Consider the following 20,617-nt stretch of genomic DNA (forward strand, 5'->3'; position numbering starts at 1 on the left):
GCTGTTTTGGTTGAGTCTTGCTCAGGCTCTCCTCCCTCCCCTTGAGCTAGTTAGCATTCCTTGGAACTGCATCTATGGAAAGACATTTAGGCCCAATTTAAAATGAGTTGCTCCAGATGATTTATTTTCTTTCACAGGCATGAGGACACCATGAACACCGGGCCACACAGACTACGTAGTGTGAACTCTACCAAAGCCAAACCAAAATTATTGACAGTTTAACAGAAATGCTCTCACCCCTACTCCATGAAATGGATTTAGCACCATCTCTAATAAATAGTAAGAATCTCTTCTGTGGACTGAAGACCCGGGTTCGATTCCAGTCAAGGACACATGCCTGAGTTGTGAGCTTGATCCCCAGTGTGGGGCGTGTAGGAGGCAGCCGATCAAATAATTCTCTCTTGTCATTGGTTTCTATATCTCTCTCCCTCTCCCTTCCTCTTTGAAATCAGTAATTATATATATTTATATAACAGCTGAACCTTTGGTTTTCAAATGAAAAAAACCTAAATCCATAACCTTAGAGATAATTTTGGGCATCCCCTGGCTAAATGGGGAAAAAAAGGCAAACCCATTCACTGATGAAACGCTGTAAGAGAAGGAGCAGCGGTCAGGCATGATGGAGAATGGATGTTAAGGAAAGTATGTACACCCCCAGAGACACAAAACACCAAACAGGCAAAGACCCTGCATACATGATTACTAACTTTATTTAAACTGTTACACCCAATTCTGCCTTGTAAAAATAAAATGTTCCTATCAAAATTACATTGTGATGTGAGTATAGGTTTGTTGTTTTTGATACAGCTCTAGAAAAAAGTTGGCACCAAATGCACATAAAAAGTTTTAAGGCTTAATAAAAATAGACTGGTAATTTTTCAATGCAGCTTAGAGGCTGATAAGAGGATGCTAAGAGTTCATGGATCCCTGCCAGTGGATGGAACTAGAGTCCTCCTCTCATTTGCCTGACAGTGAGGGTGAGGGTGAGGCCGGAAGGGCCAGCAGCACAATGCCAGCAACCCAATTTGGAATTCGCAAGTTATTTTGTGTATTAAAAAGCAAAACGTAGTTATAAATGGCAGTTCATTTATATCATTAGTGCATTTCATTATAAGTTAAAACCAATTTGTGTGTTTGGGCTTAAAAGTTAATCACCATTTATGACATGTTTTAATGGGGGGAAATATTCTGAATTTCAAACAATTTTCTTAAAAATGACCATTTGAAACATGGAGACAGGAAGTACTTGATAAAGTCACATAAAATAAGTATTTCTTGGCTCCAAAATCGGCAGGAAAACTGAAAGGAGGGAAACTCTTTGGTTGACAAAGCCACATGCAGATCCCAATGTGCCGGGTGTAAGAGTGGGGTTTGGGGGCAGCTCCTGTAGGCACTTAGTGTCTCAGCCACTGGGGCTGCAACTAAACACACAGGTTTCTTTCCTCAATTTTGACAACGAAGGCATTCCCAGCACCTGGCATTAGCTCTGCAGGCACTCAAACCAACAGCCACCACCACACAAACCCTCTCTCCTCTATTTACTGTTCCAGCGTGAGTGATGGAGACTCTCTTAGGAAGCTCAGTGGGAGAGACTTCTGCCTGACAGATTAAAGCAACTCATCTTGCCAGGTCGTTACCTTTGCCGATAAGTAGCATAGAATTTGGCCAGTTAAGGCTTTTTTGACAAACTAATCTCCTAGCCTCAGGCCTCCCAAGTCTCTTCTGGAAACTGAATATGGTCCAAAGGTCCTGCAAAGCTTTATAAAGGGTGGCCTAAGTCAACTTTTCTTCCTTTGGTGTACCTGAGCAACTGACTTTTTTCTAGAGAGGTGTCAGAACAGACCAGAGTCAACAGTCACTTGGTATTTGAGATATTAAAGAACTCAAAGTTCTCAAACATCTCTTCTTCCCAATGCCAACAGGAGTAAAGACGCGTGAAAGATTTAAATAACCAATTATGTATCTGGATAGTGTTTTAGTCATACAGAAGTCAGTGGGCCTTGCAGATAAATGAACTGTCCACATTAGTGGTAAAGAGCTAAGGCTGAACTTTAAGGATGAGAGGAAAAAAAGCCCACAAAAACAATTCACAAGCAAAACCAGTCTGTGAAGAGACCGAGTCCAGCCCCTTGTGAGTGAAAGGCAGATAGATCACCCCAGAGGATCGGGGTTCAAATCTGTCCATAAAGCGTAAGACTGAGAAAACTTTTTGGTTTTTGTTGACAGCTGCCGATGGAAAGCAATCAAAATACTTCAAGACAAGACTGCAGAATACTCTGTGCCTGGTGCAAAGAAGGTCTCGGGTAGCAGCAGTAGTCCCAAGAATGGAGACTAGTGTTTCGGCTTTTGCTCTGCGCACAGGTTGTTTTGGCTTTCTTTCTGAGGCTTTAAACTCGGCTACTGTGTGAAGTGATTCCTAGATACCCGATTGGCTGGCAGTAACCGATGCAGCGACTTGGAAGATCTCACTTCACCAGCTCCCCACCCAGCCCAATGAAAGTTCCTCTCACATCCAAAATGACGTGGGACTGCTCCCCAAGGCGTCACAGCCCCCCAAAAAGAAATGTCTCTCGGCAGTCTGGAAGGTGAGGTCCTCTGTGGGGAGCCTGAGCAGTGGCTTCAGATACACGACAGACCCTCTATCCAACCCCGTTCCTAAAGGAACTATATTTGAAATCCTATCTCTCGATTTTCTTATCTGGCTACAGGGGAAGCAATGCTTCTCTAGTAGAAGGAGATGCTGGATTTGCCTCCAGGTGGATTCAGGACTTTGTTGTGAGATCGAGGACGTGGGCCCAGCCTGGGCTCATGGCTGTCAGCTGTAGGTGTGGGCTGGGGCTCCTGGGCACAGTCTGCTTCTCTTGGGCCACCTTTCTCTCCGGGCTCTTCTCTGGGCAAGGCGCTCATGGCAGCTGTGGGACAAAGCAGCAAACCATCCCGTTAGAGGCTCCCCAACACCTGGATGGGCAAGCTGTGCACACGGCAAGTCTGTGACATAGACCAGCTAGCAAGAAATGCACACGGTAATGGGAAGAGAGAAAAACAGAGCAAGGCTTCCGTCTGTGCCAGGAAGACTCACTGATTATAGCAGAGGCCATTCCTGAACTGGGCATAAAGTTGGGCTCAGTACTATAAATAATCCTTGATAAATTCCCAAATAAGCTCAATACTTCTTTATATTGCTTGTTGGACTCCGTTTCCCTTTTTCTCCACCCCAACATAAAAAGCACACTATCTCAAAGTAAGCATGAACAAAGAGGAAGTCAGTCTTAACTGGAGGGTCTAGCAAGATGAAGCAAGGTTTTCTGGACTTTTTGAGTGAATAAATGAATTCCCACGTATCTTGGTTATCAACTGAGGGAAATAGAGGCAGAAATCAGTGCTGTCAGCTTAGAGAACAACAGTGGGCCTCCCAGTCTGACAGCGACCACACCACGGGGGAAGCTTACTGCCTGGGTGATGGATTATGGAAGCACCAGCTCTCCCCACCACAGCAAGCTTACATTCTTCCTTCTCACCATTCCTGTCCCCGCTCTTCTCATGCCCTTCTTTTCTGCATTAGTTCTGCTGGTGCTGCCCGCAGTCCCGGGACTTGGGATCCCCGCCCTTTCCTACAAGAGATCAGCTTCTAAAATAGGACACCTTTTGTCTTAGGCCCGGGCTGATGAGTAATGACAAGATGGGAAGAAAAACCAGTGATGACCTGTTGAAAAGGTTTCATCAGGAATAGCTGAGCCCATTTCCCTGGCCTTCTTTAAATCTTAAACCCTCAGCAATAAACACAACCTTGTTTTTCTCAGCTGGCTTGCAAGGGACACAGGAATGCTACCTCTCATTCTCTGGGGTGCACCAGTAACTCTTTCAGAGTGACAGCACTTGGGAAGGGACAGGAAACAAATTCACCTGTAGGGTCCAATTTCCGGTCTTCTCCTTCACACAAGAGCACATGGTCCTGCAACGAGGCAAACCCCATGTCAATATGTAATTCAGAAACTTTTCACGCTCATTCAGATGGACGATGGAAATCAAGACATGGATGGAGGATTTGGGTCATTTTTCAACTTAAACCATAAACAAAGTAGCACTGGGAATCCTCTCAACCCGCTGTAGAGCTGCAATGACATAAACTCATTGCCATACGGTCTCAGTCACAATCTCCCAATCAAATCTCTCCTCCCTCTTGTGGAATTATTTTAAAGCAAATTCTAGAAATTTCAAGATGCGGCTCTTAAAAATGTCCTAAAAACCAACCAAACATCCGTAACACACACAGTTTCAAAAACAACTGATTCCTTAAATAACTAATACCTAACCAAATTTTATATTAGGTTATGTTTTCAAGGCTCATCCATGTTGTAGCATGTATCAGAAATGTCATTCCATTTTATGGCTGAATACCCTTTAAGTATGTATAACACATTTTATTTATCCATTCATCTGTTGGTTGACATTTGGGTTGTTTAATAGCATCACTGTAAGTACTGCTATTAAAATAGGTGCACAAATATCTTTATTCTTGTTTTCAAATTCTGGAAATATTGATATATACCAAAGAGGGAATAGCTGGATGATATGGTAAATTCTATGTTGAGCTTTTTCAGAAACTCCAACTGTTTTCCACATTGGCTAAACTATTTTACATTCACAATAGCACAATATGAGGGTTTCAATTTTTCCATATCCTTACCAATAAATAACATGTTATTTTTTGTTTACTTTTATAATAGTCATCCTAGTGGGTGTGAAGTGGTACCTCCTTGTGATTTTCCTGTACCTTTCCCCAAGGACTAAGAATGCTGAACATCTTATCATGTGCTGATTGAAGAAATGTCTATTTAAGGCCTTTGTCCATTTTGAATTGGGTTGTCTTTTGTTGTTTGGTTGTGGAATTCTTTATATATTATCTGGGTAGCAAACCTTGATCAGATATGTGATTTCATATATCCTATGGGTTGTATTTTCATTCTCTTGATAGTGTTTTTTTAAATTATTTTTTAAAATTACAGTTGACATACATTATATTAATTTCCAGTGTAAAAAAAAATTAGACACTTATATACCTTACAAAATAATCACCTCTATAAGTCTATTACCCATCTGACATCATAGTTATGTTGTTGATTCTATTCACTATGCTCTTCTTTATAGGACTGTGACTATTTAAAAAATATATATATATATTTTTATTTATTTTAGAGAGGAAGCAAGAGGGAGAAAGAGACAGAAACACCCATGATGAGAGAGAATCATGGATCAGCTGCTTCCTGCAAGTTCCCCGCTGGGAATCAAGCCCACAACCCGGGCATGTGCCCTTGACCAGAATCAAACCTGGGACCTTTCAGTTCGAAGGCCAATGCTCTATCCACTGAGCCAAACAGGCTAGGGCTTTAAGTCTTTAACTAGATTTTTATTGATTTCAGAGAGGAAGGGGAGAGACAGACAGACACACACACAGAGACACACACAGAGACACACACAGAGACACACACACACACACACACACACACACACACACACCAGTGATGGAATCACTGACTGGATGCATTCTGTACACCCCCCACTGGGAATTAAGCGGGCAATCTGGGCATGTGCCCTGACCTGGAATCTAACAGCGACCTCTTGGTTCATAGGTTGATGCTCATCTACTGAACCAAGCCAGCCAGGCCTGTGGCTATTTTTATAACTGGCAATTTCCCCCTCACTTTCTCACTCAGCACCCCAACCCCTCTCCCATCTGGCAACCACCAATTCGTACTCTGCATCTGAGTTTGTTCATTTACTTTGTTTCTTAGATTCCACATATAAGTGAATCATATAGTATTTGCTTTTTTTTAATATATATCCTTTAAGATTATTTTTATTTTTTTTGTCTTTTTAAAAATATATATATTTTATTGATTTTTTAAAGAGAGAAAGGGAGAGGGACAAAGAGCCAGAAACGTCGATGAGAGAGAAACATCAATCAGCTGCCCCCTGCACACTCCCCACTGGGGATGTGCCTGCAACCAAGGTACATACCCTTGATTGGAATCAAACCTGGGACCCTTCAGTCCACAGGCCGATGCTCTATCCACTGAGCCAAACCGGTTTTGGCAGTATTTATTTTTTTGTTTGACTTATTTCACTAAGCATACCTTCTAGTTCTATTCAAACTACCATAAATGGCAAGAGTGCATTCTTTTGTTATGTCTGAATAATATTCCATTGTATATATGTACATCTTCTTTATTTATTTATCTATCAATGGACACTTAGGTTGCTTACATATCTTGGCTACTATAATTAATGCTATATTGATGGTGTCTAAAATTTTTTAAATTGATTTTAGAGAGAAAGGGGAAGGAAGCGAGGAAGGGAAAGGAGAGGAGGAAAGAAAAATCGACTTGTTCTACTTTATTTATGCATTCATTGTTGATTCTTGTATGTGCCCTTACTGGGGATGGAACCCACAACCTTGGCATATCAGGATGACGCTCTAATCAACTGAGCTACCCAGCCAAGAAAAAAGTTTTTAATTTTAAACTTTTTTTTTAAAATATATTTTATTGATTTTTTACAGAGAGGAGGAGAGAGGGATAGAGAGCTAGAAACGTCGATGAGAGAGAAACATCGACCAGCTGCCTCTTGCACACCCCCTACCAGGGATGTGCCAGCAACCAAGGTACATGCCCTTGACCGGAATCAAACCCGGGACCTTTCAGTCCACAGACCGATGCTCTACCACTGAGCCAAACCGGTTTCGGCAAAAGTTTTTAATTTTAATGAAGTCCTATTTATTATTTGAAATTTTGTTGCCTTTATTTTTGGTGTCATAAGCCACTATCAAATCTAAGGTCAAAGATTTGTCCCTAAATTTTCTCAGAATTTTGTAGCTTTAGCCTGTAAATGTAGGTCTTTGGTCCGTTTTTAGTTAATGTTTGTATATGGCGTAAGGTAAGGGCCACCTTCCTTTTTTGCATGTGCATATCCAATCTCCCCAGCAACATCTGTTGAAGTGACTGTTCTATTTCCCGCTAATGATCTTGGCACCGTGTGAACATATCAATTAACCCATAAGAGTGAGAATTTATTTCTTGGTTCTTAATTCTATTCCACTGGTTTATATGTCTATCTTTATGCCAGTGTCACACAGTTTTAATTATTGTAGTAAATTTTGAAATTGGGAGGAGTAAACCTCCAACTTTGTTCTTAATTTTCGAAGTTGTTCGACTCTTTTGGCTCCCTTGAGATTCCATATGAATTTTAAAATGAGTCTATTTTTTTATAAAAAAAAAAAAAAAAAAAAAGCAAAGTTGATAGGGAGTGTGTTCATAAGTTGCTTTTTAAAAAAAATATATTTTATTGATTTTTCACAGAGAGAAAAAGAAAGGGACAGAGAGTTAGAAACATCGATGAGAGAGAATCATCGATCAGCAGCCTCTTGCACACCCCCTACTGGGGATGTGCCCGCAACCAAGGTACATGCCCTTGCCCGGAATCGAACCCAGGACCTTTCAGTCCGCAGGCCAACGCTCTATCCACTGAGCCAAACCGGTCTCGGTTTGTTTTGTTTTGTTTTTTTAATTAGAATATCCCTCAACTCTGCTATTCATTTCCCATATTTTCGATAACTCTGAAACCTGTAATATTGACTAACATGAGGTTTGATCTCTGTTAGGCCTTTCTTTTTATAATCAAAGTTGGTCCATGATGGCCTTCTATTATGAGTCTTATAGTTTTTGGTTTGTCTCTTGTTTTGTGATGTTAAGAACCACTGATGATCACTGCTTAGATCCACAATTTCATCAGAACTCTGCAAAATGGTGATATCTGAATTCTTTTATTCCTTCTTCACTTACAGGCTAGAGTACTTTCATAAAAGGCAAATTTGCCTTAAAAACTGATATCCTGAAGCACAATTCATGCAGAAAACGCTGTCTACATGCTTGGTTCTGTCTTGGTCGGTGTAGCTACGTTGGTTCAGCATTGTCCATGCTAAAAGGTTACTGGTTCAATTCCTGGTCACAGCACATGCCTGGATTATGGGCTCAATCCCCAGTAAGGGGTATGCAGAAGGCAGCCGATTAAATGCTTCTTTTTTTCCTCTCCCTCTTTTTTCTTCTCTCTCTAGTCAGTAAAAACATATTTAAAACAAACAAATGCTTGGCTGTCTTTTAGCAGTTTTCATGATACTGAGTTGATCCTCTGGCATTCTCCAAAGGTGATAAATAAGATTTAAAAAAAAATAGCCCTAGCTAGTTTGACTCGTGGATAGTGCATTAGCCCTAGGACCAAAGGATTCTGGGTGTGAGCCTGGTCAAGGGCACCTGCAGGAGGCAACCAATCAATGTGTCTCTCTCCCATCGATATTTCTCTCTCCCATTCTCTCTACAAATCAATGGAAAAGTATCCTGGGGTAAGGATTGACTGAAAAAGATTTTTTTTTTAAAGAGTGTAAGTAGGGAACCCATGAAGTCTAAATACTTGGTGAATTTTAGTCCAATGCAGTTGTACTTATCAATGACCATTAAACATTGTGAAATTTTTGTGAAACGTAAACTCATCTTTTGTATGAACAATTCTATAACTATTCTTGGCACTCTTCAGTGATCTGCAGTGATGTGCAGTGGGTAGTCGCTGCTGTCAACACGCTAAGACCAGCTTTCCCCAGGGCTCAGTCATCACGAGGATGGAATCTATTTCTCCCATGACTCAGGGGAGCTTTAAAACTCAATTACTAATGACTGCACCCAGGAACACCAGCGTCACCCTTCCGTCTATTCCTAATAACATGCCAAGGCTGCCTCAGGGCCTTTGAGAAAGAACCTGGCTCAGTGTTTGCTTTTCTTTCTTTTGTGTCTGCTATCTGAATGTAGTCCATACCTTGGGTTTGTTGGGATGCGCTGAGGGTAAAGTAGCCGTCACAGGGGACCCAAATATGTCACTGGTCTTCCCACCAGGGGGGTTCAGACGCTGTCGAGTGTGCACAGGCATTGACTCTTCAAAAATACCACTTCCTTTTCCTCCTGCAGAAACAAGCACAGAGCAGTGAGCAATCCAGAACATCTCCCTGCTCCTGCCTTTCCCAGTCATCACTTCAGAGAGCTCCTCTCACAGTAACCCTAGTCCAGTCACGAGTTCAGGCCAACAAGGCCGGGACAGTGAGAGTCCCCTTTGCCAGGTGCCTGCGGGGCCTTCGTTTCTGGAGCTGAGCTGAACTGGGCTGGCTACTAGAGGCAAGATGGTGAGATAGCATAAAGCGGCTTCCCCTCCCGCCCTAGATTTCTTTACCCCTGAACTTTTCATGTTTTTGTTAGAGAATCTTCTTCATTAAACCAATGAAATGTTCTTTAGTAGATTAAAAGCAAACAGTGCCTAAGTTTTTAGGTCAGACAGAAAAGACGGAATTTAATAACATGCCCTGTTAGAGGCAAAGCTGTAATCTGGAAAATAACATTTAGTAGTAATTTTCTGACCTCACTCTGGCTGGAATTTCCAGTGACAAGTAGATATGTCAGCAAATTACAGACATTTAACATCTTTGCCGCCAACTATAAAAGTCATTTGATAAGACATAAGCAAGATATGCATCTAAGATATCACTAAGGCCTGGCCATGAAAAGTAAATGTTAAAATACAATACCAATAGATCATTTATTCACTGAGCAAACACCACACACGCATTTCCTTTCCACAGGGTGCTAAGCTAAGTGCCGGGACCATTATGATCATGGCCCTGGTACACCAACAATTTATCTTATAGGAGGAAAGAAGATGCATTCCATTAAATAGCTATACGACCATACAGACGTTACTTGGCTGTTTTGTGCCCCGAATTCCTCATCTGTAGAATGGGGATAATAAAAGGATCTTCCTCACAACGACTTACTGTAGCTCATGTGTCAGATGCTTAGAACAATGCCTAGGAAATAAATGCTCAATAAGTGTTGGCTGTATTTTCTATGTGTTGGAATACTGTCCAGTATAAAACAATCTACATAGCACACAACGTAAAAAAAGGGGGTATTCTTTGTTGCTCCCATCTGAATAAGGAAAAGTGATTACAGTCACTTCTTGGCTATAGTGACCCACACTGTTTCCAAAGAAGACCCTGAACACTAAGAAGAATATGAATGACAAGCCCGTGTGAGCTCGGAGAGGAAGGAGGAGGCTCCTCTGGGGTTTGTTCTTTCTCTAGCCTTCAGACCCCTGCTGTTGGAGTGGATTCTAAAGCAGAGTGGATGGCCAGCTGGTGTGGCTCAGTGGTTGAGCATCAACCTATGAACCAGGAGGTCACTGGTTCGATTTCGGTCAGGACACTTGCCCGGGTTGTGGGCTCAACCCCCAGTAAGGGGAATGCAGAGGCAGCTGATCAAATGGTTCTCTCTCATCATTGATGTTTCTATCTCTCCTCTTCCTCTCTGAAATCCTATATAATAAAATCCTAATATGCAAATCCACTGAACAGCTGAACACTATGATGTGCACTGACCACCAGGGGGCATATGCACAATGCAGGAGCTGCACCTGGTAGTCAGTGCACTTCCACAGGGGGAACACTGCTCAGCCACAAGCCAGGCTCATCGCTAGCCAGCCCTCCCCCACCCCTGCTGCAGGCAGACAGTAAGGAGTGAGGAGTCCTGGACTGTTAGAGGGTGCAAGCCAGGTTGAGGGACACTACACCCCCCCCCCCCCCCAGTGCACAAATTTCATGCACCAGGCCCCTAGTAAAAAATAAGTTAAATAAATAAATAAATAAAGCAGAGTGGCCTTCCAGGCCAGCCCTCTAGGGCAACAGTTGCCAACTGATGGTCTGTGGGCTGCTGGTGGTCCGTGAGGTCCGAAAGTTTGGCGATCCCTGCTTTAGGGGACATGTAGAATCATATAATAGTTCATAGAAAGGAGCAACTGGACTACAGTTCCCTGCCTTTGTAGGTTGGGAGAACACAGAATAGTGGGATGGCTCTGCAGGAAAATGTGCATACACACACATTCATATAACATCAGGGTGACTACAAACCTGAACCTTGGCTATGGACCTTCCCAGATACCAAGCTGGGAACCCTGGAGATGGGAAACCAGCCTGCATGGTGTTAAGGACAGCTGAGCTGTGGCCAGACTGCTGGATGGAGACCCTGTTCAGTCACTGACTTGTGAGCCGGGATAAGTGGCCTCATCCTTTTTTTATCCCCATTTTCTCAACTCTAACAGGTATAAATAATAATAATACCTTCCTGGGGTGGTTGGTAAAATACATGAATTAATATAAATGAAGAGGGTAAGCCCTTAAGTAATGCTGCCAGGCTGTTGTTATTAACAGTGTGTTGTTAGCAAAAACGTCTAGACCACAAAGTGAAGAAAAAGTAATGCTTGAGGTAGTCCCCTTATTGCATTGTTTCTGGTTAGGCTAAAGTAAATTAATAAAAGGCTAATATACAAATTGTCCCCTCAACTGGGAGCTCAACCAGGGGGCAGGGCTGGGCAGCCAATCGCCTGCAGCCCCCCCCCCCCCCCCCCCCCCCCCCCCCCCCCCCTCCCGCCTACTGGCCCTGCCCACGACCTGCCAGATGGCTGGATCCCACGTGTACACAAAATCGTGCACCAGGCCTCTAGTTTTTAAGATGAATATTCAACTTAAATTTTTTTTTTAATTGTAAGATAGAAAAGTTCGTAAGACACAACTATCACAAATAAAGACAAAGCAAACACCCACATATATACCAACAGATCGTATAGATACTACCAGCTCACAGAAACCTGAGTGTTCCTTTCACATCACTCCCTGCCTCAATTTTCTAGAATCTACAAACTAATTTCTTTTAAGTTTTACTGTGTGTATGTCCAACCTTAAACAATATAGTTCTGTCTTTTAAAAAATTTATTTTAGCCGAAACCAGTTTGGCTCCAACAATAGGACCACAGGGAGGAGGAACTCGGCAGAAGGAGTCATGCTGGTTGTTAATACACCATGTAATCACGAACAACAGAGGCTTTCTCACTCTCAGGTCAAGTGGGGCCCGAGGGGGCCACAGGGCACAAGAGCTGGGGATCACACCAGGAAAGTTCCTAAGACACAACCATCACAAAGACAAACACACAACCACTGCTGGATCCCATAGAGGCTACCAGCTCTCAGTTCTGAGTAGCACTGTCCCCGAGTTGCAACACTTCCCAGGGAACATGACACCCAGGGACAGCTCCTCGTAAGCACACTGCTGAGTCAAAGCCAAGGGAGCTCGCCTGTCTACCTTCAGGTGCCCGAGGTTTGATTCACTCGGCCACATGACCCACTGTTATGCTATTACTGGTACAAAGGAAGTACAGGGCTGACCACTCCTCGCCCTACACCCATAAACTGGATGCAGTGAGCTCACTACTCAGCAAAACTTCCCGCTTCTCTACTATAACTGTTTCTACCCTTCTCTGTCCCCAACAAATCAAACAAAACACTAGCTTTTGAATCTACTGCTTTAGTTTCTTTAGGTTTGCTCAAGAAGTATATGCACCTGTCAAATTCACACACACCTAGAACTGAAGTGGAGTGGCAAGCAGCTCTAGCCCTGGTTCTGCTTGATTTTATTTGTCTGAAATAATGACTCCTATGTCTAGCCTCACAAATCTTTAAAGATAGAATAGAGCCTTCCTTTCCCTCATGGATAACTAGCTTCTTAGGTAACTAGCGCTGTATGATCACGCAACTGGACAATTTATTAGCCAAGGAAAACAATGTTCTAAGATACTCTCCCACTGTAGCCACTAGAATGTGGGATAACAGGTGTGTGCTAGACCAAGTCAGCCTTTTTTAAGTTTCAATCCCACCAACAAGCTGATTAAAAAATATCCTTCCTTCCTGCCCTGGCCTAGTGGCTCACTTGGTTGTTCTGTGCACCAAAAGGTTGCAGGTTCGATCCCAGTCAGGGTGTGAATGAGGGGCAATTAATTAATTAATGTTTCTCTCTCACATCAATATTTCATTCTCTTCCTAAAAATCAATAAAAACATATTTGGGTGAGGATTAAAAAGCAAACAGCCCTAGACGGTTTGCTCTGTGATTACAGGATCAGACCAGAGGGTCTCAGGTTCAATTCCCAGTCAAGGGCACGTACCTCGGTTGCAGGTTTGATCCCCAGCCCCGTTCAGGGTGTATACAGGAGGCAACCAGTCAAATGTGTCTCTCACATCAATGTTTCTTTCTCTCTCTCTCTCTTTCTCCCTCTCCCTCTCTCCTCTCCCTCCCTTACTCCCTTCTTCTCCCCTCATTCTTTCTCCCTGGGGATTGAGCCCGCAACCCAGGCACATGCCCTGACAAGGAATAGAACTGACGACCTCTAGGTGCATGGGACAACACTCAACCAACTGAGCCACACTGACCAGGGCAAGAAAAATGTCTAAATGTGTGATCTGTCCACAATTTCAGGAATCTCAAGGAGTCCATGGTACAATTGGGAAAGCCTCCCTGCCGGAGCCAGTATTCTACCATCACCGTTTGCATTCTCAGTGGCTACACCCAGCCAATGTCTGCTGATATAGAGGGAAAATTCAAGAATGACTGAGCAACCCTTTCTCACATTCTAGAACTCTAATGGCAATGGATAACCTATACCAGAAGACATGTGAAAGGATTAATATATAAAAAAAGAAAATTTAATCAAAAGAGCAGCTTCATAAGAACAGGCAGAGGCCGAAGGAACCGTGAGTCACAAAAGCCTATACCTGGGGGGTTGGTCCTCTTGGGCATGTTCTGAGGTTCTTGCGTTGGTCCGAAAATATTCGATGCCATCCTGTTGGGTCGACTTGAAGGAACAACTTCTTCTGGACTTCCAAAAAGATCACTCGATGCTCCTCCGGGGGGCTGCATGCCCCTGCAAGCACAGAGCAAGCATGAGAGATGGAGACTGACCTGGACTTCAATGTCCATGATTAACGTTTATGGAAAAATTATACACCGCAACATACCAAACTGGCATGGCTAGTTTACAGATGGCCATATGGCAGACTTCCTCAACTGCCCTTAAGGTTTCCTTAAAAGTTTTCTCTGTATGTCTTGATTATGCCAAAAACCCACTTGAAATGTGTATATTTTAAAAATTATTCCTGGGACTTCTTAGTGAAGTTTCCCTAAAACAGGCAAATTGAACTACATTCAGTAGAACTTAATACAAATTTTAATTAGTACACAGTAAATACATTCAGTGGTGTTTAATATGGTAGCTTACATTTGCCAAATGCTTAGTATATGCCAGCTATTGTTCCAAAGACCTTACACACAGCCCTCTAAGGCAGGCATTGTTTTCACAGACCATGCATCTGAGATAGAGAGAAATCACAAGATAGATCACACAAGGAGTGGCAGAGCCAGGACCCAAGACCAGGCGGACTGCATCTGGAGCTCAGACTATGCCCGAATGCCTCTTAGAGAGCTCCAAGAAAAAATGAGGGGGAGCTAACATTTAACCACAGATCAAGTCTGACCAAAGAGTTGGGTCTTCAGAAGGGCAGCCACTGGCCACTGTGGCTAGTGAGCACCTGGATGTGGAAGTAAGGACGTAAGTGTACTTAACTAGACTATACACCAGATTTCAAAGACAAAAAGGCAAAATATCTCTTTAATCTTGTCACTTATATAGATCACAGGTTGAAATAGTGTTTTGCATAGGTTGAATTATGTCTATTAAAATTAATTTTTCCCGATTTTTTTTCCTTTAAAAAATGTGGCTATTAGAACATTTAAAATTCCTTATTAGTTTACATTTTTTTATTGGAAAGTGTCAAGTTAGACTATGGGGAGTGCCACCAACATCAATCCAGGTGAGTCCTACGAATCTACACCAAGATAATCACCTCTGGTCCTCCAGTCCAGTAAAACCAGTGAAATGTTGAACATTGGATATCAGAGAACACACCTGCAAGCACCACTGTTCATTTCAGATCAACACATATGCACCATGTCATCTCTAAAACATCAGTGGCTGCCCTAGTTGGTTTGGCTCAGTGGATAGAGCGACGGCCTGCAGATTGAAGGGTACCAGACCCAGGTTCGATTCCAGTCAAAGGCACATGCCTGGGTTGTGGGCTCAATCCCCAGTAGGAGTGCAGGAGGCTGCCAATCAACAATTCTCTCTCATCACTGATGTTTCTTTCTCCCTCTCCCTTTCTCTCTGAAATCAATAAAAATAAAACACCTATGGTTGATTAGTTTTAATTCAAGATATTTTATTTCTGAGAGGAAAGAAGAAATGTCAATGAGAATCATTGATAGGCTGCCTGCTACATGCCCCACACAGGCATTGAGCCCACAACCTGGGCAGGTGTCCTCGAATGGGGACTGAGCTGTGACCTTCTGGTTCATAGGTTGACACTCAACCATTGAGCCATGCCAGTCAGGCTGGTTGATTTTTATTATTATTATTTTTTTAGAGTCTATTTAATTAAAGCTGGGGACAGTCAAACAAGGAAGGGCTTAGGACAGAAGACACAAAAGGAGAGAGACTAGACAGGCTGCTTTGGCTCATTGGAAACTCAGAGAAAAGGGGCCTGAAACAGGTTTAGGGGTGAGCCTGGGATGAGCACTGCTGCCCATTGCTCTCTGGGGTCCCTTAGCGTTTAGGAGACGCACGCCCGAGAGAAAAAAAAAGGTGCAGGTGTGTTTTCCAGAGGAATAGTGTACATGAGTGTTGGTTTTAATTTAACACCTACAAAGAATAATGGCATTCCCACTGTTCAGCCAACAATCGCAGTATCTACCTGGAGTATCCCTCTTGGGAGGATTTTTTTTATTGTTTGAAGTATTACAAATAGTAGTATATGTCTCCTTTTCCCCCCATTGACCTCCCTCCCGGCATCCCCCCACCTCCCGGCACATGCCCTCACCTTCCTGGTGTCTTATGTCCATTGGTTATGCTTATGTGCTTGTGTACAAGTCCTTTGGCTGATCACTTACGCCATCTTGGGAGGTTTTAAAGTGAACATTTCAGAAGAGGAAGATCAGGACTTTGAGTCACTGTCGCAATAACTGAAGAATTATATTTTCACAAAGCTCTGCCCGGATACCCCAAGTTTGTCTACTTTCACAAAGCAGCAATACAGTGAATTCATAGCATCTTTTTAGAACCCCTAGAAAGACTTTTTAAAGGCATCTTATAGGAAAAAGAGGCCTACTGAAATTGAGTTTTAAACTGGTGAGTGGTCCAGGCTCTTTCACTAGTCCTAAGCAACACCATTTAGAAATAGATGAAATTATGGAGCTCAACACCACATGAATGCTCTGATTCGAGGTTAGGCCTCACTGGAAACCTACGTAAACACGGTCAAAGATTTAGTTCACAAAAATAGGGTATTTCAATGTTTCCTCAAAAGAGCTAGAATGGGAGCTAATCATTCACTGTAACTTAAAGTGAACAGTTCTGAGATTCCATGGCTGTAAAGCAGGACTGCAAAAAGCACTCGCCTGCTCTACAGAGGGCAGACATGCCAGCCCCGGCCCGGGGGCAGCAGGCCAGCTCTACAGCACAGAAGCCAAGAGTGCAACTGGCAGCCTTCTATGTGGTGCCCATAGTTCCTGTCTGCTTTATGGAGGGCAAAGGGGGGTACCTGGTCAGCAGTTAGCATTTCCTTAAGGATTAATGAAGGGGAAAAAAATTCACTTTGGGGGGATTTTTTTTTAAACTAACCAATAAGTGGACTTCAAAGACTTAACAGGACTGATCATGCACTTTGTTGGTGGAAACGGTGAGGCCATGTGACCCCTGAATGCATTTATAAGTCACTGAGCCCAGTTCACAATGATATTCTTCATATTTTTCTTGGCTAGCTATAGCAGGTACAACATGGTTTGGGTCTTCACAGCCATCTCTTTGAAAAAGGGACTAGAGACCTGTAATCTTCAGAACGAAATTGAATTTAACTCCGTCTCATGCTGGCATCAGTTAAAATTCTCATTTTACTAACTTATTTGAAACATGGTTCTTCTTTCAAACCATAAAGGTCCCAGAAACTTGTCAGATCAGAGTCTGGGTAGACTCATCTTGATTCAAAGCTCTCAGGACGCTTTCTTGACTCTCACATTCTACATTCTTGGATCTCCCCCTCTCACCCTTGCTTCATTCAGTTCAACTCATGTCCACTGAGCACCTATTGCTGGCAAGCCTGTGGCAGACACTGCAGATAGAAAGATGAGTGAGAGCAAGTCCTTGGCCCAGAGAAACTCCAGGTTTGCTGGGAAAATGGAGCTGTGCAGAGGCAGTTTCAGTGCCCTGTGAGCGATGCCACTGAAGCACCGAGTGCTAGTGTAACTCCAAAGGCATCCTTGGAGAGGCCCAAACTGAGTCTGCGATCTCCTTGAGGAAAGAGTCTTTGGGGCACAGGTCAGAAACCACAGCTCTGCTCGAAATGATGAAATGTTAAATTGGGGTGGTGGAAATACAGTGTTTATTCTATTACTCTCTGTACTTTTGTGAATTTCATTTTATTTTGAAAACAAGTGAAGAAAGACTAGTGGTGCCAATGATACCACAGCAGATTCCTGTGCATAACAGCCAAGCTCCCTGAGAAGAGCCAGCAATTATCTCCATCACAAAGGCAGGTACACAGCCTCCTGGGGCAGTTAGACCAATAGCCAGGCTGCCCCTACAGGGTCTCAAATCAATGGGGCCAAGAGGTAAATAGACATTTCAATAAAAACAACCCACAAGGGCTCAATGTGGCTCAACCAGCTGAACTGTTTTCACTATGACACTAGGTTTGGGGGAGGGGGTGGGAATTCTAGTGCTCGAAGACATTTTGGGGATGAAACCACATGGCGGGCTGCCTCCCAGTTACTTCTTCATTTTGTAATGTCCTTTCAATATAAGTCAACAAAGATTTTCAAAATACAAGAGGAACTCAGGGGCATGTGACAGGAAGAGAAAACAGGCAGTTCCGGGACTATGGATAGCATGAGCAGAGACCTTCCATCTTGTCCCTGTGTCATAACTTTTGGAGCTTGGTGAAAAGTAGTGAAACAGACTTGCATTAAATTCCTTACAATTATACACCTTATAGCTTAAAGGAAAGACCTTAGATTAATGATGGCTAAAGGAAAATACTTTCATAGTTCAAAATCCCTTTAACACAAAATCATCCCGCATCAAGAATACAGAGATGCAGGTCTGAGAGAGGAAAACTGGCTGGGTGATCAATCCTACACCACCACTTGGTTCCCTCCCGACAGAGCCAATTAAAGTGTGAATCCTACAACGCTGTAGTTCCCTGGTCGGCAAACTACAGCTCTCAAGCCACACATGGCTCTTTGGCCCCTTGAGTGTGGCTCTTCCACAAAATACCATGGCCCGGGCAAGACTACTTTGAAGAAGTGGTGTTAGAAGAAGTTTAAGTTTAAAAAATCTGGCTCTCAAAAGAAATTTCAAATGGTTGTACTGTTGATATTTGGTTCTGTTGACTAATGAGTTTGCCGATCACTGCACTAGTTAATCAATTCCTTTAAGAAGGGGTCAATGCAAAGCTTCCAACAGATCCCAAGCAGGGCTTCCAATTACATGTAATCATCCAATTAAGACTTCTTTTCCTTCTTCAATGCCCTGAAAGGAAGACTTTTGTCTTTCTTCATAACGTTCTCTCCAAAAATGAATCTCCCAAAGTGTGGAGTGCTCCCTTAGAGCACCAGCTCTGAGCTAACGTCTGTCGCTCAAAGTCAGCATTCTGTCAGTGACTCATGGCGTTTTCTCCTTAGCCAGCATTTCCTGGGCATCCAGCGTCAGGCAGCGTAAACAGGGAGGGGATGTACTCCATGAACACAACTGGGAAAGTGCTGGGGAGAAGCTGGTGTGGGTGGGGCAGAACAGCAGCCACCAGGCACCAGGACCCTGATTCACCCTGAGCACTCACTCCGGAGAAATTTCTGGCTCCTTATCCTTATAGAGTTAGATGCATTGTTCCATGGATTAATGACCACTTACTTCGTTAGGTGTACTGAATACTGACCTAACGCCCCCAAGTTTACAGTCTTTTATTTAGTACCTAGTCTATACAGTATTTATCTTAACGGTGTACACACACACACACTCCCTTCTACTCTGATGGGAAGGCTGGGTCCCTGAAGAGCTCACAGTAAAGAAAACTCTTGGGCATCTGAAGACCCAAACTCCACAATGTAAGCTGGCTCCCCAGTGGCATGACAGACCTCGCCAGCTCTGACAACTCTAATTTATCTGACTTCCCATGCACAGAGCGCTGTGACTTGAAAGCGTGCTGCCCTGGCCACTGCGGTTCATTCAGCTGGGAGAGGTCTAATGCAAAGGTTGCCGGTTCCATTCCAGGTCAGGGTCCAGGCCCAGGTTCCTGGCTTGATCCCGGATAGGGGGTTGTACTTTGCTCTCACATGGATGCTTCTCTCTTTCTCCCCTAATTCTCTAAAAAAAAAAAAAAAAAAAAAAAAATCTCTAAAAAAGAACGCGTGCTGCGGTGTATTCCTGAATGTGGCCGCCCAGCCGAGACCTGCAATGGGAATCTCCGTTTCTATTAACTTGTAGTCCTGCCTAGTTCATCAACAAAGCAGGGAGGGCAGTGCCCGGCCTACCTCCCAGCGCTGCAGGATTAAAAGGCACCGCTCCGGGATTAAGGGAGGGCCCCACCTGACCCAGAGGCAGGCTCCGGGATTAGGGCGGGCTCCACCTGGCTCCCCGGCTGCGGCAGTAAGGAAGGGTCCGCCGGGCTGCCGGGTTCGGAGTGAGCTCCACCTGGTCCCACAGGGCTGCGGTGTCTGGGGAGGCTTTCAGGACGGTGCCCTTCCCCAGAGGCCCGCCCACCCGCCACCGGGCTCCCGCACGGGCACCAGGAGGGCGCCCCGCAGCCCGGCACACACCCGCCTAGTCCCGACGCACGGAACTGCCCACCGGAAGCAGCAGGCCACTCTGCCGGCATCTTTTCGGGGCGCTACAAACGGAACATGTGCGAAGGAGCCCCGCAGGCCCTCAGCCCAGCCGCTGGCGGACCCGGGAGCACGTCCGCGTGTGAGCCCATCTCTCCGATGCGGAAGCGGAGACCGAGGTTTTGTGAGATCACCCGCAGGCCTCCCCGCCGGCCGCGCCGCCCCCTCGCCCTCGCCCACACCGCGCCCGCGCCGTACCTGGAGCTGGCTCGGCCGCCCTCGCTCTCCGGCACATGGAACATGTCGCCCGCTGCTCGATGCCCGGTCGACTGCCGCGTCGCGGTTCCCGCCCGGCAACGCGCAGCTTAGAGGTTCACCAGCCCGCGCTTAAAGGACGACGCTGATGCCACTCATGCCGCCACACCCTATCCCGGCGCGCGGCCCCGCCCCCTCCCCGGACGCGAGGGCGTGTGGAGGGACGCGCTCGCAGCCGATTGGTGAGAGCAGGTGCCGCTGACGGCGTCGGGCGTCAGGATTGGGCAACAGGCCGGCAAAAGGCAGGCTGCTTTCCGAGGTGGGCGGGGTCAGGACGTAATCCGTGCCACTAGCGGCCACGCCAGAGGCCCCTCCCTCTCTCCGCGGGAACCTCTTCCTGGGCGGGAGCCGGAGTGACCTAACCTGCTGGAGTGGGAGGAACAGGGTAAAGTCTATACTTTTCTTAGGCGGCAACCGCTGCCCCAAGGCCTCTGACCCGCTGCTTTGGGATTTTGCAAA

At 44.6% G+C, this 20,617-nt stretch overlaps 1 protein-coding gene and 1 long non-coding RNA gene across 2 annotated transcripts; both read right to left on the reverse strand.

The window, feature by feature from the left end:
* Positions 1–683: 683 nt before the first annotated feature.
* Positions 684–20,260, reverse strand: JPT2 (Jupiter microtubule associated homolog 2). Its single transcript, XM_036410479.2, has 5 exons — positions 20,102–20,260; positions 13,693–13,841; positions 8,863–9,005; positions 3,904–3,952; positions 684–2,912 (listed from the first exon to the last, which is right to left on the reverse strand). Exons 1-5 carry the CDS (start codon positions 20,143–20,145, stop codon positions 2,725–2,727), a joined length of 573 nt encoding a protein of 190 aa, XP_036266372.1. The 5' UTR covers positions 20,146–20,260; the 3' UTR covers positions 684–2,724.
* LOC123651184 lies at positions 17,540–20,095 on the reverse strand. Its single transcript, XR_006739718.1, has 2 exons — positions 18,441–20,095; positions 17,540–18,225 (listed from the first exon to the last, which is right to left on the reverse strand). It is a non-coding gene; the product is annotated as an uncharacterized LOC123651184 (long non-coding RNA).
* Positions 20,261–20,617: the final 357 nt, after the last annotated feature.

The sequence above is a fragment of the Pipistrellus kuhlii genome, unplaced genomic scaffold (assembly GCF_014108245.1).
Source record: "Pipistrellus kuhlii isolate mPipKuh1 unplaced genomic scaffold, mPipKuh1.p scaffold_m20_p_4, whole genome shotgun sequence".
Taxonomy (NCBI): Eukaryota; Metazoa; Chordata; class Mammalia; order Chiroptera; family Vespertilionidae; genus Pipistrellus; species Pipistrellus kuhlii.

Excerpts from the sequence above, each read along its gene's own strand:
- JPT2 (XM_036410479.2), bottom strand. The coding sequence starts at position 20,145 with ATGTTCCATGTGCCGGAGAGCGAGGGCGGCCGAGCCAGCTCCAG. Across the intron at positions 9,006-13,692 it reads CAAGAGGACCAACCCCCCAG|GAGGAAAAGGAAGTGGTATT; the intron begins GTATAGGCTTTT and ends TTGTTTCTGCAG. Across the intron at positions 2,913-3,903 it reads CCGGAAATTGGACCCTACAG|CTGCCATGAGCGCCTTGCCC; the intron begins GTGAATTTGTTT and ends TTTGTCCCACAG.